General features: G+C 36.3%; 1 protein-coding gene and 1 long non-coding RNA gene across 13 annotated transcripts in view; one reads left to right on the forward strand and one right to left on the reverse strand.

Annotated features, from left to right (window-relative positions):
- LOC139962120 (tyrosine-protein kinase Fer-like) overlaps positions 1–4,123 on the forward strand; it is a 31,572-nt gene extending 27,449 nt beyond the window's left edge. For 5 of the 6 annotated variants that reach the window (XM_071962028.1, XM_071962031.1, XM_071962027.1 and 2 more), the window contains exon 8: positions 6–265. In XM_071962028.1, coding sequence (XP_071818129.1) covers positions 6–160 — 155 coding nt within the window. In that variant the 3' untranslated portion in view covers positions 161–265. Of the gene's footprint in view, positions 1–5; positions 266–1,869 lie in introns of those variants that run through there. The other variant, XM_071962032.1, reaches the window with a different exon arrangement.
- Positions 92–24,960, reverse strand: LOC139962122 (uncharacterized). 7 transcript variants are annotated; one of them, XR_011791148.1, is made up of 11 exons: positions 24,798–24,960; positions 19,771–19,910; positions 18,771–18,881; positions 16,489–16,576; positions 15,522–15,593; positions 12,296–12,395; positions 9,638–9,795; positions 8,511–8,703; positions 6,419–6,483; positions 1,311–1,927; positions 92–116 (listed from the first exon to the last, which is right to left on the reverse strand). It is a non-coding gene; the product is annotated as an uncharacterized lncRNA (long non-coding RNA). The 7 variants fall into 7 exon arrangements; XR_011791149.1 differs by having other exon boundaries at positions 1,311–1,930; XR_011791150.1 differs by lacking the exon at positions 6,419–6,483 and adding an exon at positions 18,301–18,383 and having other exon boundaries at positions 1,311–1,930.
- Between the last annotated feature and the right edge of the window lie 919 nt (positions 24,961–25,879).

Raw genomic sequence — 25,879 nt, forward strand, 5'->3', positions numbered from 1 at the left:
TCCAGGAAGATACACGTCGCTCTCCGACGTCTGGAGTTACGGAGTACTCCTCTGGGAGATATTCTCCAGAGGTAGCACTCCGTACCCCGGCATGAATAACAACGAGGCCAGAGAGACTAGAGCACCAATGGTGCAGAAGCTCATACCTTTTCGAGCTTAAAAATGTAGGGCCCACAAAACTTTATGGCCCACCAAATTTCAGGCCATTTTTAAGATTCCACCAATTTTGGGCCCATGAGGGATAACCCCCCCCCCCCTCCGTTAGCAGAATCCTGGCCACACACACCACTGGCTATAATTCCTATTTCCCCCTTTAAATCCTATTTTACCCACTCTCTCAAACAATACCAATGACCTACCCTATTAAACTTTCTCCCCTCTTAGTCTACCTGAGCAGACCTGAAGCACTCCTTGCCTAAAGTTTGGCTGGCTGCCTACATACCTCAGGCTCAAAGACTTCTAAGAATCGGCAAGTGCTGATTGGCTATAGGGCTCTCATGCTTACAGTTCAACAGTTAATAACAACTCCCAGTCCTGCTTTAATTCCACTAACAGCCTCTGCAGAGCTTAACCACAAATGTAAACAAACACTGCAGAGACTGGGAGACAAATTAAAGGAGCTTTGGCAAAAGGTGAAGGCTCAGATTTTTTTAAACAATGGGGATTAATTGTAATTAATTAACTTTTGACCAAAAATTATTAGGCATCACCTTATTCATACACAATCCAACAATCATCAGTTCAACTTTGAATATGATCCATCAAAATCTTGAAGAGATTGAGATATTTGAAAATATTACAAAGAATGACCCTGATGACCCCCTAAATGACATTTGACCTCAACTTTCCGAACACCCCTCGTAACTCTCATCCCGAGAAACGTTGTGACCAAGTTTCATTATAACTGGCCATACACTGTACGAACAGGAGCAATTTGAAAATATAGGGCCGCGGCCCGGGCCACATAAGACCCCTAGTTGATCTTTGATCTCAAATTCATGAACACCCTGAAGGTAAAACTTCCATAGCACTATCGTAACAAACCCTCAACATTGTACCATGGAATCTGTAGGAGAAGAAGCATTTTGCGTATTTCCACAAAATGGCCCATTACGGCCCACAGGTGACCTTTGACCCCAAATTTCGGACCATCTCTGATGGCCCTTTACCCAATGGTCCTTGTGTCCAAGTTTCATGAAATTCCATCAAACACTGTGCGAGTGGTAGCGGTTTTACCAATTGTTGACGGATAGAGTGATAGACGCCGCACTGTAACAATAGCTCACACCAGCATGCTGGTATGAGCTAACAAATAGAGTAAGTACTGAAAAACAGTGAGAAAGGAATATGAAGTCAACTTAACCTTACCCTCCCCCTTGAGGCAAAATAAGAATATTGGCCAGATGTACTGGAAAATAATAGTACTTACTGTTTGCAATTTCAAATTACAATTAAAAGATGATATCTCATAGATAACAAAGGTTACAACAGGTGGTCCCCAGTTGGTTACTATAGTTACACGAGAAAGCTTCAGAAGGTATAATAGGGGGTTACCAAAGTTGCACCAGACAGTTAATGAATTATTCTTTGGGGGAGGGGAGGCGAGGGGGGGGTTCCAATTTTTAAAAGCTGTATCTGCTTCCTCATTTTTGTTCTCAAAAAAATGCCATCTTTACTTTACATAAAAGACACTTAACTATTGCTAGTAACATATATATATGAATGATACAAATGATGTAGATAAAAGTCTGACATAATTGGAAATATGCCTAAAATGTCTCAATATTGACCACTACCATAGCGACCGTGTGACGCCCGTGCCAGTTTGTCGTTGTCGTGGTTATTAGCCTATCTTCTCCCCAATTTCAGGCTATCGGATGAACCAGCCTCCCGAATGTCCAGATGCCGTCTGGGAATGGATCCAGGCCTGCTGGAGGAAAGAACCAGAGGACAGACCAAACTTTTCAGAAATCAAAACAGCGATGAAGAAGATACATAAAATATTTAAATAGATGGCAGGAGGTGCAATCTCTTGTCTTTGTAAACAAAAATACAGTTAATTATTTCAACATCCAATAAAGTGAGATTCAGTCTGAATCAGCTCAAGGTACAGAGATGAAAGCCACCATCTTAACAAATGTTTAGCGAATGTGTTGCTCAGGAAACATCCCAGAAATATGGCCGTCGATAATGTGAATCCTAAATTACGTCATTGAGAATGTTTCATGTTAGCCAGTGTTTCCTGGTAAAGAAGTGAATGGATTATATGGGTTGCATGGTTCCCCTATCAAACACTGGATTCTTGGAACAATTGGAACTGATAACAGATTCAAAATGGAATATACATAGCATGGCATCTACCTACGTTTAGTATGTTCAGGACAGTACTCATCCAACTATCGTGGGCTTGCAGTCTTGTTAAGAAATGATGTATTTACAAATATTTGTCACCCTGTAGAGTTAATCGTCCTTTATACAGTTTGAAACAGTTTTTGATTAAGTAAGACATGATCGGGTGTAACTAAATTCTAACGCGGGACCGTGACCGGATATACATTAATGGTAATTCTCGTTAACTGTTTGGTTGTGGGATGAAACTAGGTCCTTTATTTAAAGGTGAGATGTTGTTCGTTGTCACATTGTGATGGCCATTAGCATATTTACCACAGTAACTCTGTTATAGTTGATGGCAAAGTAAATTTGATCAGTAAAACAACATATATCTCTATGTTTCAAGTCTTTTTTTATCAGGAAATTTCAAAAGCTTCTTATAAATGAAAAAAAGTTTAATCAATAACATCAAGGGATATATATTAAATGAGTTTTCAGCACTGTTGGAAAAGCAAGCTGCTTCTTTGGTATTTGAATTTGCAAGAAAAGTTTGTATCACACTTTTGGACGGTTTGGAGTCAATAGCTGGATTATTGATTTGAAACTTTGAAAAAATTTGGAGAAAAAAAAGATGAAACTGAGGTTCATATTCAAAAGTTAATATTGATTGTCCTAGGGTGCACAAAGCAAGGTATTGATTGTTCAACATATTTAAAGTCAAACAGGCATAGCTTGATTAGTGGATCAATAACATGAATTCAATTCTCATAATGAATAATACAGTTTGTAATATTGTCTTGCAACGTAACAACAATAGATAATAGACAATAGAAAACACATACTGCTAAATGGTTACTCATTACAATGGGGTCTATTAAATAGCTCATTGCTGGATAATTACACATACTGCTAAATGGTCATTAATTACAATGGGTCTACGAAATAGCTCATTGCTGGATAATTACATGTACTGCTAAATGGTCACTAGTTTCAATGGGTCTATGAAATAGCTCATTGCTGGATAATTACATGTACTGCTAAATGGTCACTAATTTCAATGGGTCTACGAAATAGCTCATTGCTGGATAATTACACGTACTGCTAAATGGTCACTAATTTCAATGGGTCTACGAAATAGCTCATTGCTGGATAATTACACATACTGCTAAATGGTCACTAATTTCAATGGGTCTACGAAATAGCTCATTGCTGGGTAATTACACATACTACAAAATGGTCACTCATTACAATGGGTCTATAACATAGCTCATTGCTGGATAATTACATATACTGCTAAATGGTCACTAATTACAATACATTCGTAAAACTAGGTCATTGGTTTGTATTAAATCTAAATAAGTTATGGATTGAGTGCTCATTAAGATGGCTATTTTTGCAACATTTGAAAAGAAAATGATTTTCTTTCTATTTATTAAAGGTTAATGGGCGATTCACGCCCTCCCCAAAATTGAAAGTTAATATGTCACACATGATAACTTTTCCATTTCTGATATCTCCTCATAATTTTGCAATATTTATACGTATCCCAGAATTGCTTGGAGGACTTTTGTCTCCTTTTCTGCCATTGTAGATTTTTTTTTATTTACACAGGAATAGTTTGTATTACATTTGACGGACCAACATTTCATAAAGTTTTTTCTCTTTTGTGCGACAAAGTTTAATATTTTACTTCTTAGACTGCAATACACACTTTGTGTTTTACTTTCTGTTCTTCGATGGTAACAAATTTGTTGTATCAGAAAAAAGAGTTCCTTGTATTTTCACTAAAATGTGTTTCAAAAAACTTGATAAAACTGCGCTTGTAACAAAACTGTATATATGCCATAAGAAGACATGAAGCCATGTATAATTTTGAACAATAATGCAACAGGTTAGCTACATATTTGTATCAATGATTTCTGTATTGGGGTGGGGGGGGGGGTGTTTACCTCGTAAACAAACCAATTCATTTTACCCTATATGAATAGGACTTACAACATGGGAGGAAAGGAATAAATTGCTTTCAACCAAAAACAACTTTCTTGAAGCAATTACAGAACCTTTATGCATTTAATTGTAAATTTAATCAAGCCTACAGTGGTTAAAGTGGTGAACAAATCCATTGATCTTCCATAGTTAACACTCAAGACATTTTTCATATTTTAGGCACAGAAATAACATTGATAATGTTTGAAATTGTTCCACTTGGAATACATTATTTGAGGTTAAACTTGTCTAGTGAAATTAATGACCTTCATTGGCATGGGATTTTAGTATCTTGACAGGGCAGAAAATTTGTTAAATTTTTCCTCAAAATGCTCCTTTAAACATCTGGACATGAGCAAGATGCATGCAATGTATGTTATGTTCAAGATTTCAAACAATAGCAAGATTTTTTTGAGTTTTTTTTTGTACATTTTGTCCTATTTATGTTTTAAACAATGTTCTGTTTTTTACTGGTAGAGGGAAATCTTAACTTCACAGATATATATTATTTTGCAATCGTTGTTGTTATTATTATCAAAAGTACACTTTTTTTTCCCTACAAAAACGTGTGAAATAATTCTTTCTTTTGAGGAAGAAATTACAGAGATGGCTACTAACTATTTGCTTTCAATTTTATCCATATCATGCAACAGATTTAGAATATTTCCCTCTTAATCTGTTTATGTAAATATCAAAGGTTACTAGATGGGTAAATAGTGATTGTGGGTGGGGTGGGGAGGGGGTAGACGAGGATTGATGGGTGAAAATAGGAACATTTGGTGCCAGGGACCAAGGTTTGTAATATTTCATACACTGCATTATATCGTTTTGTAATATTTGATTTCAACATTATTAAGGGAAAATAAACTTGAGAAATATAAGATCATACATTCATTTGTTTTCATTTAACTTACAGTTACACCTTTTATTTATTGTTTTGAGAAGAGAAAGATTATTCACGACAAATAGTTCTAAAAATTTTGTGCTACAGAATAGTAGTTTGAGGAATGAAGCAAAGAGCATAAGTGACCATTATTTAATTTCTAGCACATATTGGTGGTTAAGCTGATGTTCTTGAAGGTTGTTATAAATTCATATATTTCTGTTGAAAAAATTTCTTGCTTATATTTCATTGCATATTTTCTAATTCCTACCACATCATGTTTGGCCACTATTGGCTTGTAAATAGTTTACCAAGTATTGACAACTTCCATTACAATTTGTTAAATTAAGACACCACCCTCACTGTTTAGTTCAGAAGCAAGTAGATTGAACTATTTTGCTGTAAACTTTAAGTAAATATTTTATCTTACAGATTCTCATGGTTTTGTACCTTACTATTAATCCCATGAAAGGTGATATTAACACTGCTTCACATTATAAATTTTATAATTCTCTGGGTCTTGGTTTAAGAGTTCAAATCCTGGTAAGTCTAGAACAGTTCATAAGTTTTCTTATTTTTAATCATTTCCATAAATTCTTATCTTCGAAATAACGAAGGAAACTTGAAGCTTTGAGCAGTTTTCTTCATGCCTTTTTTTTTATGGTTTTACAAGCATCAAAGGAGTCTTGTGCTCGGCTTTCACAGCACATATTTGTCTTCTTCATAGTCACATGCATAGCTAAGTATAAGTACTGTAAGACAAGTACTGAACTCCAGGGAAGGTATTAAGGTGATATTAGTATAAACTAACACAAAGGTTAAATTAAAAAAACGTTATGAAATGTGTCAAACCACATAAATAGTTGCAATTGAATAATGAGGTCACGACAACATCCAAGGATTCCTCAATCAAATCTCATTCAAGCAGAAAGGGTTTTTAAACTTATCTTTTACATTAGAAATGTGTTTAGTGCCAGCAATGTTTTTGTCGCCAAGTCTACACAGTTCATTTACTACATACCACTCTGTTCCCTACATAATGTGGAAACAGTTGCAATATCCATTTCAGTTTTCCTTAATGCTGATATGAACTTTCACAAGTTAAAATATGAAAAAAACATCATGACCAAGACTTTATCTTTAAGATGTTTCTCCATACCCTATTAAACTTTAACAAACCAGTGATTTTTTACTCATGCCTTGCAATTTCTTTCTTACCTTCTTTCTCCACAGTAAATCTGTTTGCCCAAAGTCGTACCGGAGTTCTTGACCATGTTTCATGTCTTTTAGGGCAAACAAACAGAGACAGACTCTTCCTTCAAGTATTTGTTTCTTCATAACAGAATTGGCAAATTTTATTTTTGTCGACATGTGAATAGGCTGGCTTCTCCCATTTGACTGATTGCAGTGTTAAGCAAAATTTGGTTGGCATATGGTGCCAGCACTCCCTTGTCCCTACCTTATAAACACCCATCCCTCTCTCCCCAGTCCTCCCCTCTTCCCAATTTATTATTCTTAGCTCCACGATCCACTTCCAGGTGACTACATGTAAAACTTGTAAGCATGGCTATGCATTTTTTTTGTTTTTCATTAAAAAAAAATGTTTTTTCTTCTAAACAAATGTTTAGGCTAGATTTTCTGCACTTAACTTAGTGGATTGCTTTGTGCCAGCCACTCCCTACCTCTAGAAAAAAAGTTCCTCCCTCTCTTCCACATTCCACAAAACATTAAATATCAACCTCTGTCCATGCTACCCTGAGTCCTCCCCCCCCCCCTCCCTCCATCTGAAAAATCTTCTGAAAGGAGACTTTTATTTGTAGAAATGTGTACCTAAAATTCTAGGGTAAGTTAGGTTACTCCCAAAAAATTACTAGTGCCTTTCATTTTCTCCCGGCAATAATAACATCCTTCTCACAAATTAGTGATTGATATAGTCAAAATTTGAACCCTGGATGTTGTGAATATTTATAGAAAAAAATATGCATATTTTGTTCTTAAATAATCTCCTTCTTTCTGCTCACCACCATCCCTCCATCTGTACAACCATTATAATGATACAGTAATGTTATCAAGACCAACTCCCCCACCCCCCCCCCCCCCAGAGAAGGAAAGTGTCATAAAGTTCCATAAAGCTGTTTCAACAGTACTCTGCATTACCCTGGTACTATACATATTACAAAATATGAGACAGACACTGGGCATGATCCAATCCCCCTCACCCCCACCCCTCCCCACAGGTGGCAGGACGGAAAATTGGATTGTCTTGATAATAGTACTCCATTGAGCAACAATAAATGGAGGTACTTTAAACTTGATAAATTTACCTCAATGGGACATTCAATCATCTTATGTGTTCATGTAGAATATATGAGAACAGTTTGGATAGTAAAGATTTCCAGTTGGCCTTTCTTATGTAGTATGTAAGCTAATGCTTGATCAATTACACTTTGAAAGCCAAAACCACATTCTGTAGAATACTTTCAAGTGGTTACTGTAAGCTCTTGTTTAGGGTTTATCATTCAGGTATGTTATTGCCCCGACTTTTCCAACATTTGAATCCCACAATCAATAAGAACATTTCTTGTCAAGTTCTAAAATACAAGTTCTAAAATTTTACTAAAATACTTTTCTCTGTTACCTTGCTGATTGATTTCTAATGGTGGTCTTTCTTCAGGAAACACTTACCACAGTTAGAGGTTGAAAAAGTTAGAGATATCTTTGAAGCCCAGCAAAAGATTAAAACCCTCTATCATACTTAGTCTTGTTAAGACCATAGTTTAAGCTACTTCAGTGTACACTGGGTACACCTTCCTTCTTTACACAAAGCTGAACACATTTTTGCTCAGAGTGCCACCCCCCCATACTTGATGTTTATATTCATTCCTAGGATTTTGTACATTTCTCAATAGTTATCTTATCATTCTGAGCTAAACGGTCTTTTGGATGTTTTAAGGCAGATTTGCCAAAGTAAAGTGAAGCAGCTAAGCAGATAGCCAGAAGGGCTCACTCCTTCATACATTCATGTATGTCCTGCATCCCACCCTCATGATTTGTTCTGTAAGAAACTGATCACCATGGCATAACAATTTGTACAAATCCCGCATCTCTTATATGAATAAAGATTCATGTTGTTTGGAGGAATGTCCAAGATGTTTGTAACGGACAGAATCCTCAGCCAGGTGGTATTCAGTGAACGATCTCCTTCAGATACTGGGTATACTGGAATTTATCTTAAACATGTTTCTCCATACCCTACTAAAGTTTAACTATGAAGTAAATATTTACTCATGCCTTGCAATTTCTTTCTTACCTTCTTTCACCACGGTAAATCTGTTTGCCCATAGTCGTACCGAAGTTCTTGACCATGTTTTATGTCTTTTAGGGCAAACAAACAGAGACAGACTCTTCCTTCAAGTATTTGTTTCTTCATAACAGAATTGGCCTCCCTGCCAATCTCATCATTTACCATCTTTGCAACACAGGCTGTGTCTGTAGCATCAATACTGAGGGCAACAAATTGAAAGTTTAAGTGGATTATAAAAATAATTCAGAATGACTATGAAACCAAAGGAGCAGGACTGAACAACTGTAAAAGTTGACACACTGTATAGAGAGCTACATAGACAGATCACCCATTGTATATGATAGTACAAGCCAAAATGAAGTTTTGACAGGTTAAATAGGAAAATGAATGTAACATTCTGGAGGAATTTGATTCAAGTCATATGTTTTGATGTACATTTGAAGTTGTCTCTTTTCACACAAAAGTCAACCCTAAGCATCAAGTATGATTCCTGATTTGCAAGTTATTCATTCCAAGGTGCAAACATACAGTAGTTTGTGAAAGGTAAAAAAAAAACGCTTTGTTGTCAGTGCGTAACTATGACATCACCCTCGTTTGCTTCAAGTCCACTTCTGGTGAAAAATCAGTGTAATTCAAAGGTGATATCTCGCTCCATCAGACAAATCTTTGGAAAGTAGACTAGGTTTTGTTGATGTATGTTATGATTCATCCAGTTGTAGTATAATGAATGAAATTATAAATCAAATACTGGACTGACCTTTAGTACTTGCAGTTGCCAGATGAAGTTCAATGATATTGGACGAAAATTTGCAAGTACTAAAGGTCAGTCCAGTATTTGATTTATAATTTCATTTATTAGACTAGGTTTTATTTGTAGAAATATGCAGAGAATATTCTCAGGGAATTTAGGCTACGCCATGAAAAATAGTAGTGCCTTTCATTTTCTCCTGGTAATAATAAAATCCTACTCACAAATTAGCAAGTAGTGTGACATTCAAACCCTCCATATTGTGAATATTTATAGAACAAAATATGCATTTCAAAGTTTAAATTGTTATCCTTAATGTTGTGAATAGTCAAAGAAAAATAAACATTTACAGACCATAATATGGGAAGCAAACATTTTAACTTACCATTCTATAGTCCACCATTCTCATAAAAGTACAAGAAGGTGTTGCCATCTTCCTTGGTTCTAGCTATTTTGGATGCCTCCTCAGGAGAAATTATTTCTCCTCTATAGTCTAGCTAGAAATCCCCTTGTCTGATTCCTTTGTTGCAAACACTCCTCTTCCTGTCAAGATGTCAAAAAAGGAATGGATTGAAAAAGATTTTCTGATACAGGGAAAGAAAATAGAAGAGTTCTTTGATGTTGTGTCCAATGTCTTCAATCTTGGACAGCCTCACTTCCCGCGTTCCATATCGGATTGGGAACAATCACAGAAGGCCATACACAGTTGGTGTTTTACGAGTGATTTTGTTCTTAAATAATCTCCCTTCTTTCTGCTCACCCCCATCCCTCCATCTGTACAACCATTATAATGAAACAGTAATGTTATCAAGACCAACTCTTCTAAATGAACACCCCCCATCCCCCCACTCACAAAAAGGACAAAACAAAATGAGAGAGACACTTGGCATGACCCCTCATCCCCCCACCCCAATCCCAGTGGCAGGAAGAAAATTTTCTTTGTATTCATAATAGTATTCCATTGAGCAACAGTAAATGGCGGTACTTTCCATATTGGAACTAAATCAATTTACCTCACTGGGACATTCAGTCATCTTGTGTGTAGGCTTGCACGGTAAACCGGTTTTAGTACCGAAACCGGTTTTTTCCGACCGAATTTCGGTACTATTTTTTATTTTAAGAAAACCGAAAAACCGAAAAAACCGGAAAAAACCGAAATGTGAATTGCAAAAACTGAAAAAAAAAAAGGTTTGTTGACTTTGGTTTCTCCTTTTTACTGTTCTTTTTGCAATATGAAAGTAACTTGCAACAAGAGAAAGCTTTTCTGATAGACGACATTGTCAGCTACGATCCGCACATGCCATAACCAGTGCTTGAGGGTGGATAGCTAGGCCTAACATTAGGCTATGCAGCCCATATATGCGTGCATCAGTTAGGCGACCTTGTAGTATTGAACTGACCTTGGTGGCCAACGTTAGTAGTTGTGAGAAGTACACACTCAAATGACGAGATGCAGTTCAAAATAAATTGTTACAATCAAAGTGTTTGTCCTCTTTGTGTTCTTACTATTTAACTTCAATTAAATAGTAGAGGATATGGAGAAAATCTTTTCAAACACATTGATCACAGTTCGTGTTCAAAAAATGAACGTTAAAACTTGAAAGATACATTGCGCAATCCACAATACAATACGACATGTACAGTCGCAGGGGAGGGGGGGGCTCTGTGAGTTTAACAACTAAGATGTAACAAGTATCATTAGAACAATCACGGGGGGGGGGCTCTGAGTTTAACAACTAAGATGCAACAAGTAACTTTAGAACAATCGCGGGGGGGGGAAGTTGAATTTAACAACTAAGATGCAACAAGTAACATTAGAACAATCACAGTCCATTATTCACAAGAGACACCTGGCGTCAGGCTTGAGTCAAGGAATATTAAAGGAGTAAAAATGTTGCATACATGGCTGAAAATTACAGCTGTTGCTGTTGTGACAATTCTCCTTTGTACGCTAATGGATTTTATTTTCTTTGTAATTTTCCTTTAAACCTTTCTTCTTATCAGTTATCAGACAAGGCGTCTCTCAGGTGGTTTTTCGTTTACGTTGATGAACACATGTTTCCAACTTAAACGTTAACAATTTACATTCTTTGCCGACCTAATCCCGCTTTTGCCAGTGATATTTTTCAACTTGTACTTGAAAGTGTAGACGGTAAATTCTCTTCACTCTTTGAAGAGAAATTTATTTTACCGCCAAGATACCACCCGCGAACATGGCTAGAGCCTCGTGCAATTTGGTACCTTCATTGGACCAATCATATTGTAAAGCATTTTTTTACGATCTCCAGTTGGTCATAATGGGGTTTATGCTCGGCCCTCATCTCCGAAAATATAACATATAATATAACATGACCGTCATATTTTTTTTCTGAACACGAATTTGAACTTCGTGAAGTACAGTAAACACAAGACAAACGATACGTGTACGTGATGTTAAAACTTTAAGAAAAAATTTCACTAACACATTTCTTTTCGACATATTTACTTTAGTTTAGTTCTTCTTGGGTTATAAAATGAGAGTAATGAAGGCAGTAACGTTTCTTGAATTTATTATTCTTATTTTTAACAATTTACTGAGAACGAACAGACTTGAACCCGCTGTTGATAAAGCTTCAAAAATACGCATCTTAGCGATCGAGATTTGGATGTTTTCAATGCAATTCAGTAGGGGAAAAAAAACCGGTTTTTGAGCCAGATTCGGTTTTTTGCTAGAGAAAAACCGGTTGTAAGTTTTCACGAAACCGTGCAAGCTTACTTGTGTGTTCATTTAGAATATGAGAACAGTTTGGAAAGTAAAGACCTCAAGGTCAGTGCTTTTTGAAAACTTCTAGTAATTTAAGCATGCCAAAATTTAGGGCCAATACAGACTACCTTTAACATACTGTACTCCAATGTCAGTAAAAGCAATTTGACCAACGTTCAAGTTGAAATTTTTAGTGTTAGTTTTATAGTTTAAGCTGTGGATCATTTCCCACTTGAATTTGATGCACTATCATACAGAATATCCTAAAAAGGCATTAAATGATTTTTTTTTACATCTTACCAATGGTATCAATGATGAACCTCACTTGAAAGTCTTCCTTATCACACTCTGATTGTACATGATGGAGGCAGTCCTGGTGTAGGGTGATCCTTTTATGAAACTACATAAAAAAGAGAGATAACATCACAAAACATTTAGAATCATAAAAACAGTACACATGCAATGACATTGAAAGCAGTAAGTTAAAAGCAGAAGCAAAACTGGATGATGCCCCATAAGTCGCCGCTTAAGAAATAATTACTACTGTTTAATATAATAATAGGTAGAAAGTTTAAAGAAAGAATTCTTTAAAATGGTTTATTTGATTTTTTATTTCCATTTTGTATCAGAGACATGTTGCTCTCAAAATGAATATTTGTTAAAAACAAATCCAAGTGGCAAGGTATGATCCAGAGTAGTTTAGACTCACAGCAACTTTTGATTATTTATAGCTTTCACACCAAAGATAGCCACTATAAGTACCAGCGTAACCAGCCATAACTAGTGATTATCTAATGACAGATGATATTTCCTTTTGCACAAGTGTAGATTCCAAATTCATTTATAATCAAATGAGTTATTGGTTAAATGATAAAAAGCAGGTTGGAGTGGAAATAGACCCTTATAAAATGGGAGTTTTCATTTGCATTCAGTAATTATTTTGTTATTTTGAGGTTAATAGAAAGGGGCTGGTTTAGAAAAAATCATGGTCCATGGTAGCCCCTACTTTAAAGGTACAGAAATATTGCAGCACTCTATCAGTACCTGTTGGCCAACAGCCGGCTGTATGTTTAAAGTAAGGTTTTGCAGCTGATAAACTTTTGCAGAACTTTGCTTAAAACTAACTTGTTAGTTTTGTTGAAATACCAACAAAGACATCAGGTGAAATTTGTCAAATGTAGAGATAATTGTTTATAGACCTAACTTGATCAGTACCTCAAAACAAAATTGTGATCTCTAGAGTGACTCACCATGACCAACTGGAATATGCACTCAACAATTAGCTTTGAATATATAAACATTTTTTGCACAGTAAATGTGTGAAGAAATTCTAGTTTCTGTATGTAAGTTACTGTTACATTTTCTTGAAAGTAATTATCAAAATATATGAAAATGCATTTAAGAAGTAGAAGCTTCTATACTATGTTTTCATTCATCAACATTTTGGCAGTTTGAGAAGATAACAGGTCATTTTGTCCCACTACCAGTTTGCACACTACCAGTGTGCCTCCCAAGTAGAAATCCTTTCAAATTCCCACATACCTAACAGTTTGCCTCCTCACATCTATCCAATGGGTACTTTTAAAAATTGCCAGATGCTGTTATGAATATTCAAATATTAGGATTAACTCTCAGATATTAGTGACAAAATGTCATGTTCAGCAAATTTAGAGCGGAATATCATATGTTCAGACAGGTACTTTATTGCTGAGAAGTGATGAAGGTCAAATGTGGGTCATCAACATGCATAAATTTGATGTGATTTAAGTAACAATGAAGTTTTAATTTCATTGTTTAGATATAAAAAGTTGTAAATAAGGACAATGTTCCACATGAACAATTTACTTAAATGGCACAGGCCTTGGCAACTCATGAACATATGCCATCAATGCCAACAACCAATCAGGTGATGAGCTGAGACTTGTAATCACATCAGCAACTTAAAGGAATTAAACCAATGCTCCCCTCTAAGATCACTACTCTCAGCTTATTCATCAGAGTCATCCAGGCGCCTGATAGACAACAGCAATAGGACAAACCAAACTTTTCAAACCTACTTTTCTAATATCAAGTATCACCTGTACTCATGTACACATTCCATCAATGACAAGGACCATGTGTCGAGCTGAGACTTGCAATCTCATCCACTCAGGAAGGATAATTAAAATTCATCATATAAGTAAGATATTTTGTAACATTTTAGTTCAATAACACTATTTTCATTTTTAAGATGTAATGGCTGAATTGTATGCATTTATGATGGTATTTCTTTGCTCTACCATGTGGTGAGCAAGTTGAGCAGGAGCCAGTAGGAGTCAGCCTTGCTAGAAGTTAACCTTAGACAAAACAAAAATAATAATTTGCATGCAGAGAGGAAAAATGTTCTTTTTCAATCAGTTTAGTTACTGAAATATAATGGAATATATGCATTCGTACTGTCCAACAAAAATGTCATTTTGGGGTTCAATTTTTTTAAATTTGATTTTGAATTCATCAATCTTTTTCTTCATTAGGATCACAACAGGAAAATGAGCATTTTATCCACTTGTGTAATCATTGTATGGACACTTGCCTAGTGGCCCTGGGCATGCTGGGTGAGACCTGCCCCAGCTGACAGCCCTTTCAGCTGCCCTACTAAATTGGGAGGGTCATAAAGAGAGGAGAATTGTTTTCAACAAGGAAAACTAGCTAGACTTAAATGTCAATATGGTACTATCCATGATTAGACTCTTGCTGGTAATTGTTAAGGAATAATTCATGTTTATAGATTTTGTGTAGTTTCATGAATGAAAGTTTCTTGGATCACCTCATGACGGCATCAGCAGTGGGTTTGGAAAGTGGGGTGGCCAAATTTGAATCTTCTCACTTAACAAGTACATCAGTGGCGCACAAAGCATGATATTTTCTTTGGATCACACAAATAGCTGCATAGAGCCTTGATGTCTGAATAAGGGGCAGGGGTCTGAGGGGAGGGGTGTCCATAGCTTATTTCCCAGATTTAGCCATGTGTTTGGCTCTGAAATTATGGTATCTGCATAAAGTGAATCAGAGAAACAAAACTGAAGGTTTTGGGGAAAAGAGCAATGGTCCACCCTTTCTTACCTTCCCTCCTCCCTCCCATGTTATCCAATCCACCCCCCCTCCCTATCACACCTTCTCATGTTATAGATGTTTAGTGGGACAAGATTAAAATAGAAGGCAGATACTGAGATACCAATAGATTAGCACTAAAAATTGGAAACGCAAACTAACATGGCCAAAGCTATTTGTTATAGGCCTCAGTAAACCAAGCCCAATCACTAATATTCATGAGTTGTGCACCAAAACAATAGGGATCACCAACTTCCCAACTTATTAACCAAGTATGGTATCACTCTAGTATGCATTTTGTAGAGATATTTTGTTCACAAGCTCATTGTCACATACACTCCCAGACACCAACTTGATTGCATAAATTTTAGTTGCCTCCAGTATGTGAAGTAATTAACAAGGAGCCAATCAATTGTTTCAAGACAATACAACTCACTGATGTATGGTGTTTTCTCCTTCTTCAGCATCATAACTACTGTGTTTATATCTTCGGCATCAATCATTTTGTCTATATAAAAGAAAAATATGTAATGACAACCTAGACCAGTAGAAATATCATGGCTTGCTTGCACTACTGATCATTATTTCGCATGAAATGATAGTTAGTGTGAACTTTTCATTGTTTACCAACAATTAATCACATAATTAAATTAGTAAGGGTTGAGTTTGCATATGATCAACCACCAATAGAAATGACTTCCTTGCCAAAAATGAGCTATTAGCCACAAAAGTTGTTATTAACTTTTACTAAAAAGTGCACATTGTTCAAATCTGTATTGTTGATAAAGTAATGATAATAATCATATTTACATGAGTTCAATCCAAATGGAAAAAATAAAATGTTATAGCCTTACAGGAATTAACATTCTAGTTTAGCAAATTTAAGAAAATGGTAAAATATTCTCCAATATGATATCTCACTAGTACATGTTAACACCTACAGTAATCAACCAAGAAAATTTGGTAAAAAAACCACAATTATTAAATGTAACAGTCATATGTTTTTGGACTAATTGGCATTAGAATGGAATGATCCACACAACTTTATGAAATGTAACAAAACATTCACCCAATTATTGGCATGTAGAAATCTTGTATTGGTCCATAAAATTTGTTTTTACATTTTATGTTTGAGTTATAATAAAGTTTTCAAATTTTGGTAAGGTCAATTTATGTTGTACAGCAGCACATTCCATGCTTGATGAAATTTTACCTACCTTATAGTTGTGTATATATTGAAAACTTAATTCATAATTAATTTATGGTATGAGTACCAACAATCCAACATAACATGGCATATTGGCTCATTTAACTATATAACCCAAGATTCCATTATAAGACATACACACACACATAATCACACAAAAACATGTGACTTCACTATGTCTGATCATACCTCTCACCTCTAATCTAGGATTTTAACTTTCTTGCTGGTCTCTTCGCAAGAGTCCCTTGAATGGTGATCTTGAGCTTTGCATGGTGATTATCACACTGAAAATAAACAAGGTTTGAGGTTATAATGATGCATTCATAGTTTTAAACAGCTATGGACAACTTTTCTGGGAGTCCTCCTGTTCCAAAGTTTAATCTTTCCCTACCCTTCCTCCACACCCGTACCCACCATTCTCCAATAGCCTACTTTACTCTCTTCTGCCCCCTCCCATACAATATGACAGGGAAAACTTGTAATACATGACTCGTAGACTGCTTCATTAACACTACTATGCCAAGGGTTTTAAAATGTCTTTGAATCCTAATTGTCACAAGCAGTTGACAAACTGTCCATACTTATCATGCCTTATCGATAACATATCGATAACAATCCAATATTTGCAAATATTTAAGTACAATCACAAACAACATTAGCAATGGCAATACATCCAGGCCAGCCAAGTTGGTGTGATCAACAAAAATCAAAATTATGTTTCAACTGGATTCTCGACTCTGATATTCTTGTCCCGGCCTTCACTCTGATTCTGACATGGCTTGGACTCAGGACATGTTGACTTGGACTTGATTTTGGACAAGTGAACCTGGCTTAGAGCCCTGCTATATGCCTCACTATTGGTTGCTCAGATCATATTAATTAGGTCACATGGGAAAATACTATATTTTATGAATTTTTAAATGGTAAATCTGAACTTCTTCAAATTGGCTGGCCTGGAGATACTGCTACTGAAGTTGTGATTTTACTTAGATATTTGTAAAACATTAGATTGCCATGATTGTAGTTGTATAAACAATGATGAACCATATATAAAAGTGCTTTTCCAATGTAACAGCATGTTGGGCAAGGAAATGACAGCTAAAAAGGAAAGAGAACAGAATTAAAAATTACAGGACAAACATGAAATTACAACCACAAAAATTAAAAAATTACAGAAACACATTCAACATTAATCAATAAGAAAAGCCACTGTAAGCTTGGATAAAAACAGTTCAGCAATGCAAGCAACAATTCCTGCTTTCCTGAAATGATGCAAGTGAAAGATAGTATAATTGACCCATGAACAGGAGTTCCGATTCACAGCCTGACTGGACAAGCATAGCCAATGTTAGCTCACACATATAGTCTGTATGAAAAAATAATCAGAAATGCCTGCATGCACATAGCCACAACCAAAGATGTACAAATCATCAAACAAGAACATGAATAAAAAAATTCAGCCTGAGAGTTGATGATGGGGATATTTTAGGTTACAAACCAAAATTACCATCAACTCATGCACCAGTGCTCAACCTCTGACCAGTGAGAACTGCTTAGGCGTACCTGATATTTATATAGGCTATCATTAATAAGAGAATGCTGAACTTGGTCTGTCATTTCTCCATGACCTGAATTTTCGAGACTCACAAAACACACATCATTTCTATTTATAGCAGACTTAAATCAAGTATCCATAAGACACAGTCTGCCCTTTTACAGATGTCATGAAAATCCCTTTCTAACCCCTCTACTTCACCAATTTCTGGAAGGACCACTTTCATCATGCCACAAATGAGCTTTCTGCCAAAGTCTAACTGGACATACAATATATGGCCAAAAGGCTAGGTAATTAAACTACTTATGAACAGGACACTCTTGTCAAAATGCAAACATTCTACAGCCTCTGATATGGCAAGGTTCATCCTTGGCTTGCACAATGACAGACTGACTACCCATATCAGAGACATTCATTCCTACAATCTGACCAAGGATAATAAACCATACTCACTTTCTCAGACTGGAACTGTTTGTAAGTTGATCCTTAACTGCTCCAGCCATCTGTGAGTCTACCTAGGTCCCCATCTATCAGTCCTGAGACAAGAGACACACCCCTTCACAGACCATACTTTGCTATAATCATGTCAATTAGTTCATTTTTCATTGCTATTTTATGTCTATTTGAAACACATCAGTTCAACAATGTTATATGCTTTGAGGATGAATTTGAAAATTATGTCAACATACATCACACTTTTTACAAAATATTTAACCAAGGCATAATAGCGCAACTGATGAATTTGATTTGGTATCCACCATGTTGTACGATATCAATATTTAAGCAGGTAATCATTTAAACACTTTAAGATGGCAGCAAAATGAATTGATTAGCTGCAAACTCTCCTGTCCGTCAAAAAATCACTGCAATATGCCATATATTCAAGTCACAATTCATTCTCTGAATACTTTATTTCAACATACTTCCATCTATTTCTATCTGCAGGTTTTCCTTCCAGTGTGTCATCACCTAAATTCTTTACTCTAGTCGCCATCAAAATCTGAGTAACTACTGTACAGTATAGGATTGCCCCTCTGTGAAGATACAAATAAATTAAAACATGGTTACTATCTTAGAAACTTACATGATGGGTTATTCAATACATTATGGGTCCAAAAGCGTGGCATTTTGATAAAATATCTACTTTCAAAATTTAACAAAAGTATTGTGAGTAAATATTATGACATAAAAATAGTATTTTTATTGCATGTGCTACCAAGACACCAAGCTCACTACAGTATCTCCAAGTTAATAAAAGTCTTCAGTCTCAAAACCTGGTTTGATTATACATATTAGCTTCACCTTTTTATAACATTTCATACTATTAGTATTATCTCAACACAAATTTGTTACAGTACTTGGCTATCAAAGATTTCAATAACTGTCAGGGTTGAAACTGAAATTTCTTTACTTTTCCAGGATTTTCCACTGGACAAATCAAACTTATCCACTGCCGAATAAAGTTACTGACTGACTGGAGAAACATCACACAACACAAAACATGGTCTAGCCACTTACAACATCTTCAGATCTAGCTGGAATAGAGTTACTGATTGACTGGAGTCACATCACACAATATGAAACATGGTCTAGCCACTTAAAGTACTGCATCTTTAGATCTAACAGGTGAGACCTTGTGAACTATGAAGGGTTATTTCTAACAGGAGACCTTTTGAACCGTGAAGGGTTATATCTGAAAGTAACTTGCAATAAAAGTACTTTTGATTAAGGGCAGAAGTACAGGATGCTACTACAATTCCATGCTGATTGAGCAGAAAAGGAGAGAGCTAGATGCTGTCATTCAAATTGGAAGAAGAATGTGAGTTCCTTAATAAAAAAAGGCAGTAATTTTACTTGTCAAAATATTAGAACTTCTATTAGATTGTGTGAATATGATACTTTACACAAACATTTGCTACTTACATTTGTCCTCACTAGAACTTAAGCTGCAATCTTTGGCCTTTGTCCTTCACCTGGTGTTGCCTGGCTACATGGTGTGCAAGGTAGAGGACATGCTTCCCACAACTAACACACTGTATTGCACATCTATTCTCCATATTTGCCTATAGGAGAATATACGAGAATAAAAAAAATTGCTGTATCTAAAGATTATATGAGATTCTGTATGGAAGGATCGATAAACATTTTGCCTGTGAGTCAAGAAAAGTATCTCAATGGGACATAATTAAAGTAATCGTGTGTTGCAGCCATGAAGCCTTGAGAAAAGTGAGGCAAAGAGCCAGATCATTTATAAGTCGTCATACATACATTGTCCATTCGACTTTGAAACGGAATTTGATTTTACCCATTTTTCCGAAGAGTAGGTGTACTTTTCACAAGAGAGACATGTTATGGTGACCAGATCAGAGTAGTTATTACTATACTCCTGACTTATAAGAACCAACTTTGAAACATTTTCTCACCTCTTATGAACAAGTGGAGTGCTTTATGCAGCTTTTAATGTCTGGAAAGTGTCATTTCCGGTATCAGAGAAGAATATGGCAAACATTTTCTTGCTGTTATTATTTTAGTGCTCTACTCAGATAGTGTCATAGTTGTCCCAGGAAAATACAGTGAAGAAGCAACCCTCCCTCCACCTTCCACCCCACTCAACAATAATAATAATAATTTATTCCTATATAGCGCTTTACATCAAAAGAATGATCTCAAAGCAGCTTCACAGAAACGCATAAAAAATACAACTTAAATAGTATCACAGCTTAAAAATAATACAATCTAAAAATATTGCATCCTTAGAATTACAGAAATAAATAACTTAACAATAATTATTAAAAAACAATAAAATTCAGAAATTAAAGACAAAAGCAATAAAATATGACAGCATACAATAAAACTAAAATACTAAACTATTACAGCCGAAGAAATAGCAACAATAAGACTATCAAAACCAAAATAGAAAATAAATTTCAATATAAAACAATCAAAACATGGCAAGATGGTAACACAATCAATATGACTGGAGGTTTAAAAAGAATAATACTTTCGAAAAAGGTGAGTTTTAAGGTGTGCCTTAAAAACATTTAATGATGGAGCTGCCCGGATGTCATTGGGGAGTGCATTCAATAGATCAGGTGCAAAATAGGCAAAGGATCGTGCGCTAAAGCTTTTTTGGGCGAATCTGCCAGGCTCTAGTCGTATCTCCATAGAATGTCTGTCCTCTGTCGTGTGCGATTTGCAATCTGCATGGGCTCTGGAAGAGCCTGGCGACTGATCAGAAAGCCAAGATAGTGAGGGGCAGTGACATTTATAATATTGTAAGTTCCACACACCTACTTTTGTGTAATATTTCCATATTAGTCTGTGCATGCAGTTTTCAGTTAAATGTTAATGTTGCAAAGTGGGTAGTAGATTATGCAGGATAACAGATCCCACCTTATGAAGTGAGAGTGCAAACAGTTTGATGCATATCTACATTCAGTCACATATTGTCATCAATAGATGAGATGTTATCACGAGTAGTGGCTTGAGTGTGTTGTATTGCCTACAAAGCTTTGTCCAAACATGGTAAGTGAATATCATTAGGCCTTTAAATCAAAGTTGAGTAAATTTATGCAAATTGCCTGTAATTAAAGTTACTATCCAGAACATACCGGTTTCCAGTCAAAACGTCCCTTTACCAAAACATCCCCACAGTCAAAACGTCCCCGTGAGTCAAAACGCCCCGCTTTTATAATCAGTTGGAATGCAAGTGTGAATGATTTTAGTTCATGCAAGTGTGGATGATTTCCCCGTCTATCACATTCATTCACAGTTGTGAATATATATTAATTTCAAGTTATTATTTGGCTAAGTTATCGGCATGCAAGTTGGATTACAGGAGCTAAATAAATCATGAAGGACTATATTATTTAATTATATTTGGTATGAAAAAGGTATACGCTACATGTTTTTCAGTGAATTAAGGAAGTTCTACAACAAGAATGTAAAAATCCTTGCAAAATGACTAATTTACGTCAATTTTACTTTTGATTTCGGAAATTTTGGTCAACAATTACATAACATTGAGATGATATTCATATTCCAGATGATATAAACTTTTGAAATATAATCGTGAAATGTGTTGTAGCTTTCATGGTCATGTACTTCTTTTCTTGAGCGCATATGTGGGAAATGTCCCTGGGAATGGGGGAGGGGATTGAAAAGTTGCTTCATCAACATTTTTTAACATTGCAAAGAGCCCATGTGCTACTACGAAAATATATCACTTTCATCCAGCCCTTTGTACGTCAAAAAAAAAAATTGTTTATTCCCTTCCCTCAATATGGTATATATTCATTCAGAAACCAACTTGTGTTTAAAGAAATCCTATTACCCTACAGCCCTCTTGCATTCCCTTTTCTATTTATATTATCTGACCTCAGAAAATTATACTCAAAAATGTTCCGCCCTAATAACCGGCACTTCCCACTCCTAAAAACTGTGCTTTCAACCTAAACTATACTTATCCTTACTCTTTGATTTGAACTAAAATCATCCACACTTGCATTCCAACTGATTATAAAAGCGGGGACGTTTTGACTCAAGGGGACGCTTTGACTGCAGGGACGTTTTGACCAAATGCGGGGACGTTTTGGTAAAGGGACGTTTTGGTAAAGGGACGTTTTGACTGGTAAGCAACATACCTGGCTATAGGCTTTGGCCTAGCCTACCTCAAGACTCAGATTACTGGCTAGGACTTTAGCCTGCTTAGGGCCTATATAGTAAGAAGGGGTAAAAAAAAAAGTTTCCTTAAAGTTTAACATAAAACTTGTTAGGTAGATGCTTAGGTAGATATTTTAGCATTGTCAGTTGACAAATGGGAATACCTTTCTAAATAGCCATAATAAAAATTTCAATCACAATGAGTAAAGGAGAAATTCCAGAAAAGGGGTGGTTTTTTTTTACCCCGGCTGTTAGTCATTTTTGGGGTAAAAAAAACCCTGCTGGGGTAAAAAAAGTCCACACTGTTAAAACAACATACTACCAAAGAAAATGTGCAAAACCACCAGAAATATTTTCAGCACACTTTAGAAAAGCTTTATTTGGGCATTTTCAATCAAGTTCCGCATGAATTAACCAATTGCCAAACGATAAACTCCGGGAAACACACCCCACCTTCCAAGACTAAGCAAGATTCTATCAAGACTGTTTAATACCCCCTAAAACATTATTGACCATGTTTAAAGAGTTTTATTCTATATATTAGTATCACATCCAGCTGTGGGGTTGGGACTTAGGGTAGAGATTAATTTAGGACTCTAAAAATAACAAGATAACCATATATACAGCAGACATGTATTGTGTTAGGCTATAACACTAGGCTAACATAGCAATAACTTAGGTTAAGAATAGGGAACAGTTAGTTATAAAAATGTAAATTATTATATTGGTAGAAATTAGAGGAGCATAGATGTACTCCCTGTGTCAATCATATAGCAATGTGATCTATGTGATAAATATAAACCATTTTGGGAGGAAATTAGGACTGGTCTTTTTTTACCCCAAACGGACACTAAACCCTGGGGTAAAAAAAAAACACGTCATTCGAGAAAAATGTCAGATCGTGCGGGTTATTACATTACTGATTCATGTAGGTACACCTCTTGTTATCATAACCAAGAAACAAAAACCTCTATATCAGTTTTAATTTTTTTGTGGGATAAAGTTAAAAGACAGTGTTCAGAACTTAAATATTTGCTATTTTTAGAGTATGGGAAAAATCTGCGCTAAAAGTATCGGTACGCCGATGGAAAAGAATAGTAACAATCAATAAAGTATGTCCGAATTGACTTGGGCACCATGGTTTTCACATACACCATACAAAAATGTGTTTCTATCTCTCACGACTTGTAGTGTGGGTGGGTTTTTTTTTTACCCCAACTACCCTGTGGTTTTTTTTTACCCCGTCTTACTATACCCTTTTGCCGCACTAACTTGTACATTGTTGGGAATATGTTGCAAATGGAGAATGTGTTTGAACATTTGTACAATTCTAGTAGATATATTAATAGACTGAAATATTGTAGGCTTCGTTATGACCTAGGCGAACCTACATTAGAATCTTACTCTTCAGACTGGAAAGAACGGTGACCATACGCCAAAGAAATACACCAAGGTGGATGTGGTTTTGTTCTGTATTTGTACGCCACACTCTCTAAGCGGAGCACCACCATCGGTTGGCGCGGAGCGTACACAAAAAGTTTTGGTCAATAATGCCTCCCATATTGCAGGAAATGGCACTTCCCGGACCATATAACTTACATCTGTAATTGTATATTTGGAGGTTTCCTGTAATGGAAATTTGGGTGAAATCATCATGCGTAATGGGGATAGTAATATATTAGTACCACCCTGGAACACATCACATGACCCTCCATGCATGGTATGCACGTATTTACTGTGTGAAAGTTTCTCCAGATTTATTAAACTTGATGGTATGAACCATGCTGTGTCACTTGCACTGTTGCGGCTGAATTTTCCTCCACGCTTACGCGATACGCCACGCCAACTGTCGTACTTTTCCCTGGGGCAGTAATGTACGCCGTACGCCAAATTTATTGGCGTACATTTCCATACGCCAAAGATCTTTGTGTGAAAGGTCGTACTTTCCAGTATGGCTCTTCAGTAGACCAAGGGCAAGGTAGGCTATGTAAATGTCATCTTCAGTTATTCTGGCATGTTGATCTATCGTTAGGGATAAAGTTTTAAGTAAAATGAGGTGGTGATAATTGCTGTCATTAGGCTTAAGTCAATTCGCATCCAAAAGGACAGCCGTATAGCTGGTCTAGGCCTAGAAGCCTACAGTAGGCTAACTAGCCTTCATCCAACTTTCCAAGGTCCAGTGAATACATACAGCACTACTCACTAGATCATTAGATGGGCAGACCACACTAAAGTATAGTAATTATATTCCTATGTAAATGCTTCTGCTATCGCTTCTTAATAATTACCTGTGAAGCTGCAGTCCACTGCCACATTTCTGGCGAAATTCAGCACACGATATCACCATTTTGAGTGATTTATGTAAACTTTATCACTTTACTTATGTCAAAGGCAAAGTGTTTGTACTTCGCGCTGGTACTTTCTTGCCGTATAAAGCAAGGCTGAGGTTAGTTCCGACAAACGGAAGTACGTCACAGGTCAACTTCCCTGTTGTCGAAACACCTTGGATCTACGAAGTCTTAAACGACATCATTATAAACAACATTTTACATCGTCGATAAGCACTTTGTTGTCTTTCTTAAGTCATTTCTTAATACTTTTCTAGGATATAAGTGAACTACGGAAAGAACCAATGGCCGTCGTGAACTCAACTCTCCTCCTACAGCGACCAATTCGCTCAATTTGTTTAAGAGAGCTTTTCAATTTGTTTAAGAGAGCTTTATGTTGCTAAATGTATTGGCATAGGCGTACGAGGCCGGGGGGGGGGGACAGGGGGAAAGACTTCCCCCACCCCAAATTTCCAGAGGACAAGAAATTCGGGCAAAAGTCCTGAAAAATTCGGGCAGCCTAAGAGGAAAAAAATAGTAATAAATATATATAAATATGCAGTGACTTGCCCGAATCTTTTTCAAATGTTTGCCCGACAATTCCGCGGAGAACGTTTTGTGTTATCTGTTTTCAATACACCCCTGCCCCTAACCCCCGACCCCTCCCTATGAATTAGAATGGCTTCAGTGATCCTATGGCAGTACTTCACCCTTTATAAACACGTTGATTCGTTTCTGGTCCTTCTATAAAGGTTCAGGCCCCTACCTTAATTAGTCGCTGGAAATTTTTGATTCGCCCCCACCCCAACCACCCCGAACCCTCCCTATTAATAATAACGGCTTAAGTGATCCTAGGGCATCACTTCCTCCTTTATAAAATCGTTGATTCGTCTCTGGTCCTTCTTTAAGGTTCAGGTCAGGCTACCTCAAGTAGTAATGGAAATTGCGAATACGTCCATACCCCCCTCAACCCCCCCCCCCCAAACCCCCATGCGTTGTCCCGAATAACGCAGTAATGCGTTATTCGGGGGAATAGTGAAATA

The sequence above is a fragment of the Apostichopus japonicus genome, chromosome 20 (genome assembly GCF_037975245.1).
Source record: "Apostichopus japonicus isolate 1M-3 chromosome 20, ASM3797524v1, whole genome shotgun sequence".
Taxonomy (NCBI): Eukaryota; Metazoa; Echinodermata; class Holothuroidea; order Aspidochirotida; family Stichopodidae; genus Apostichopus; species Apostichopus japonicus.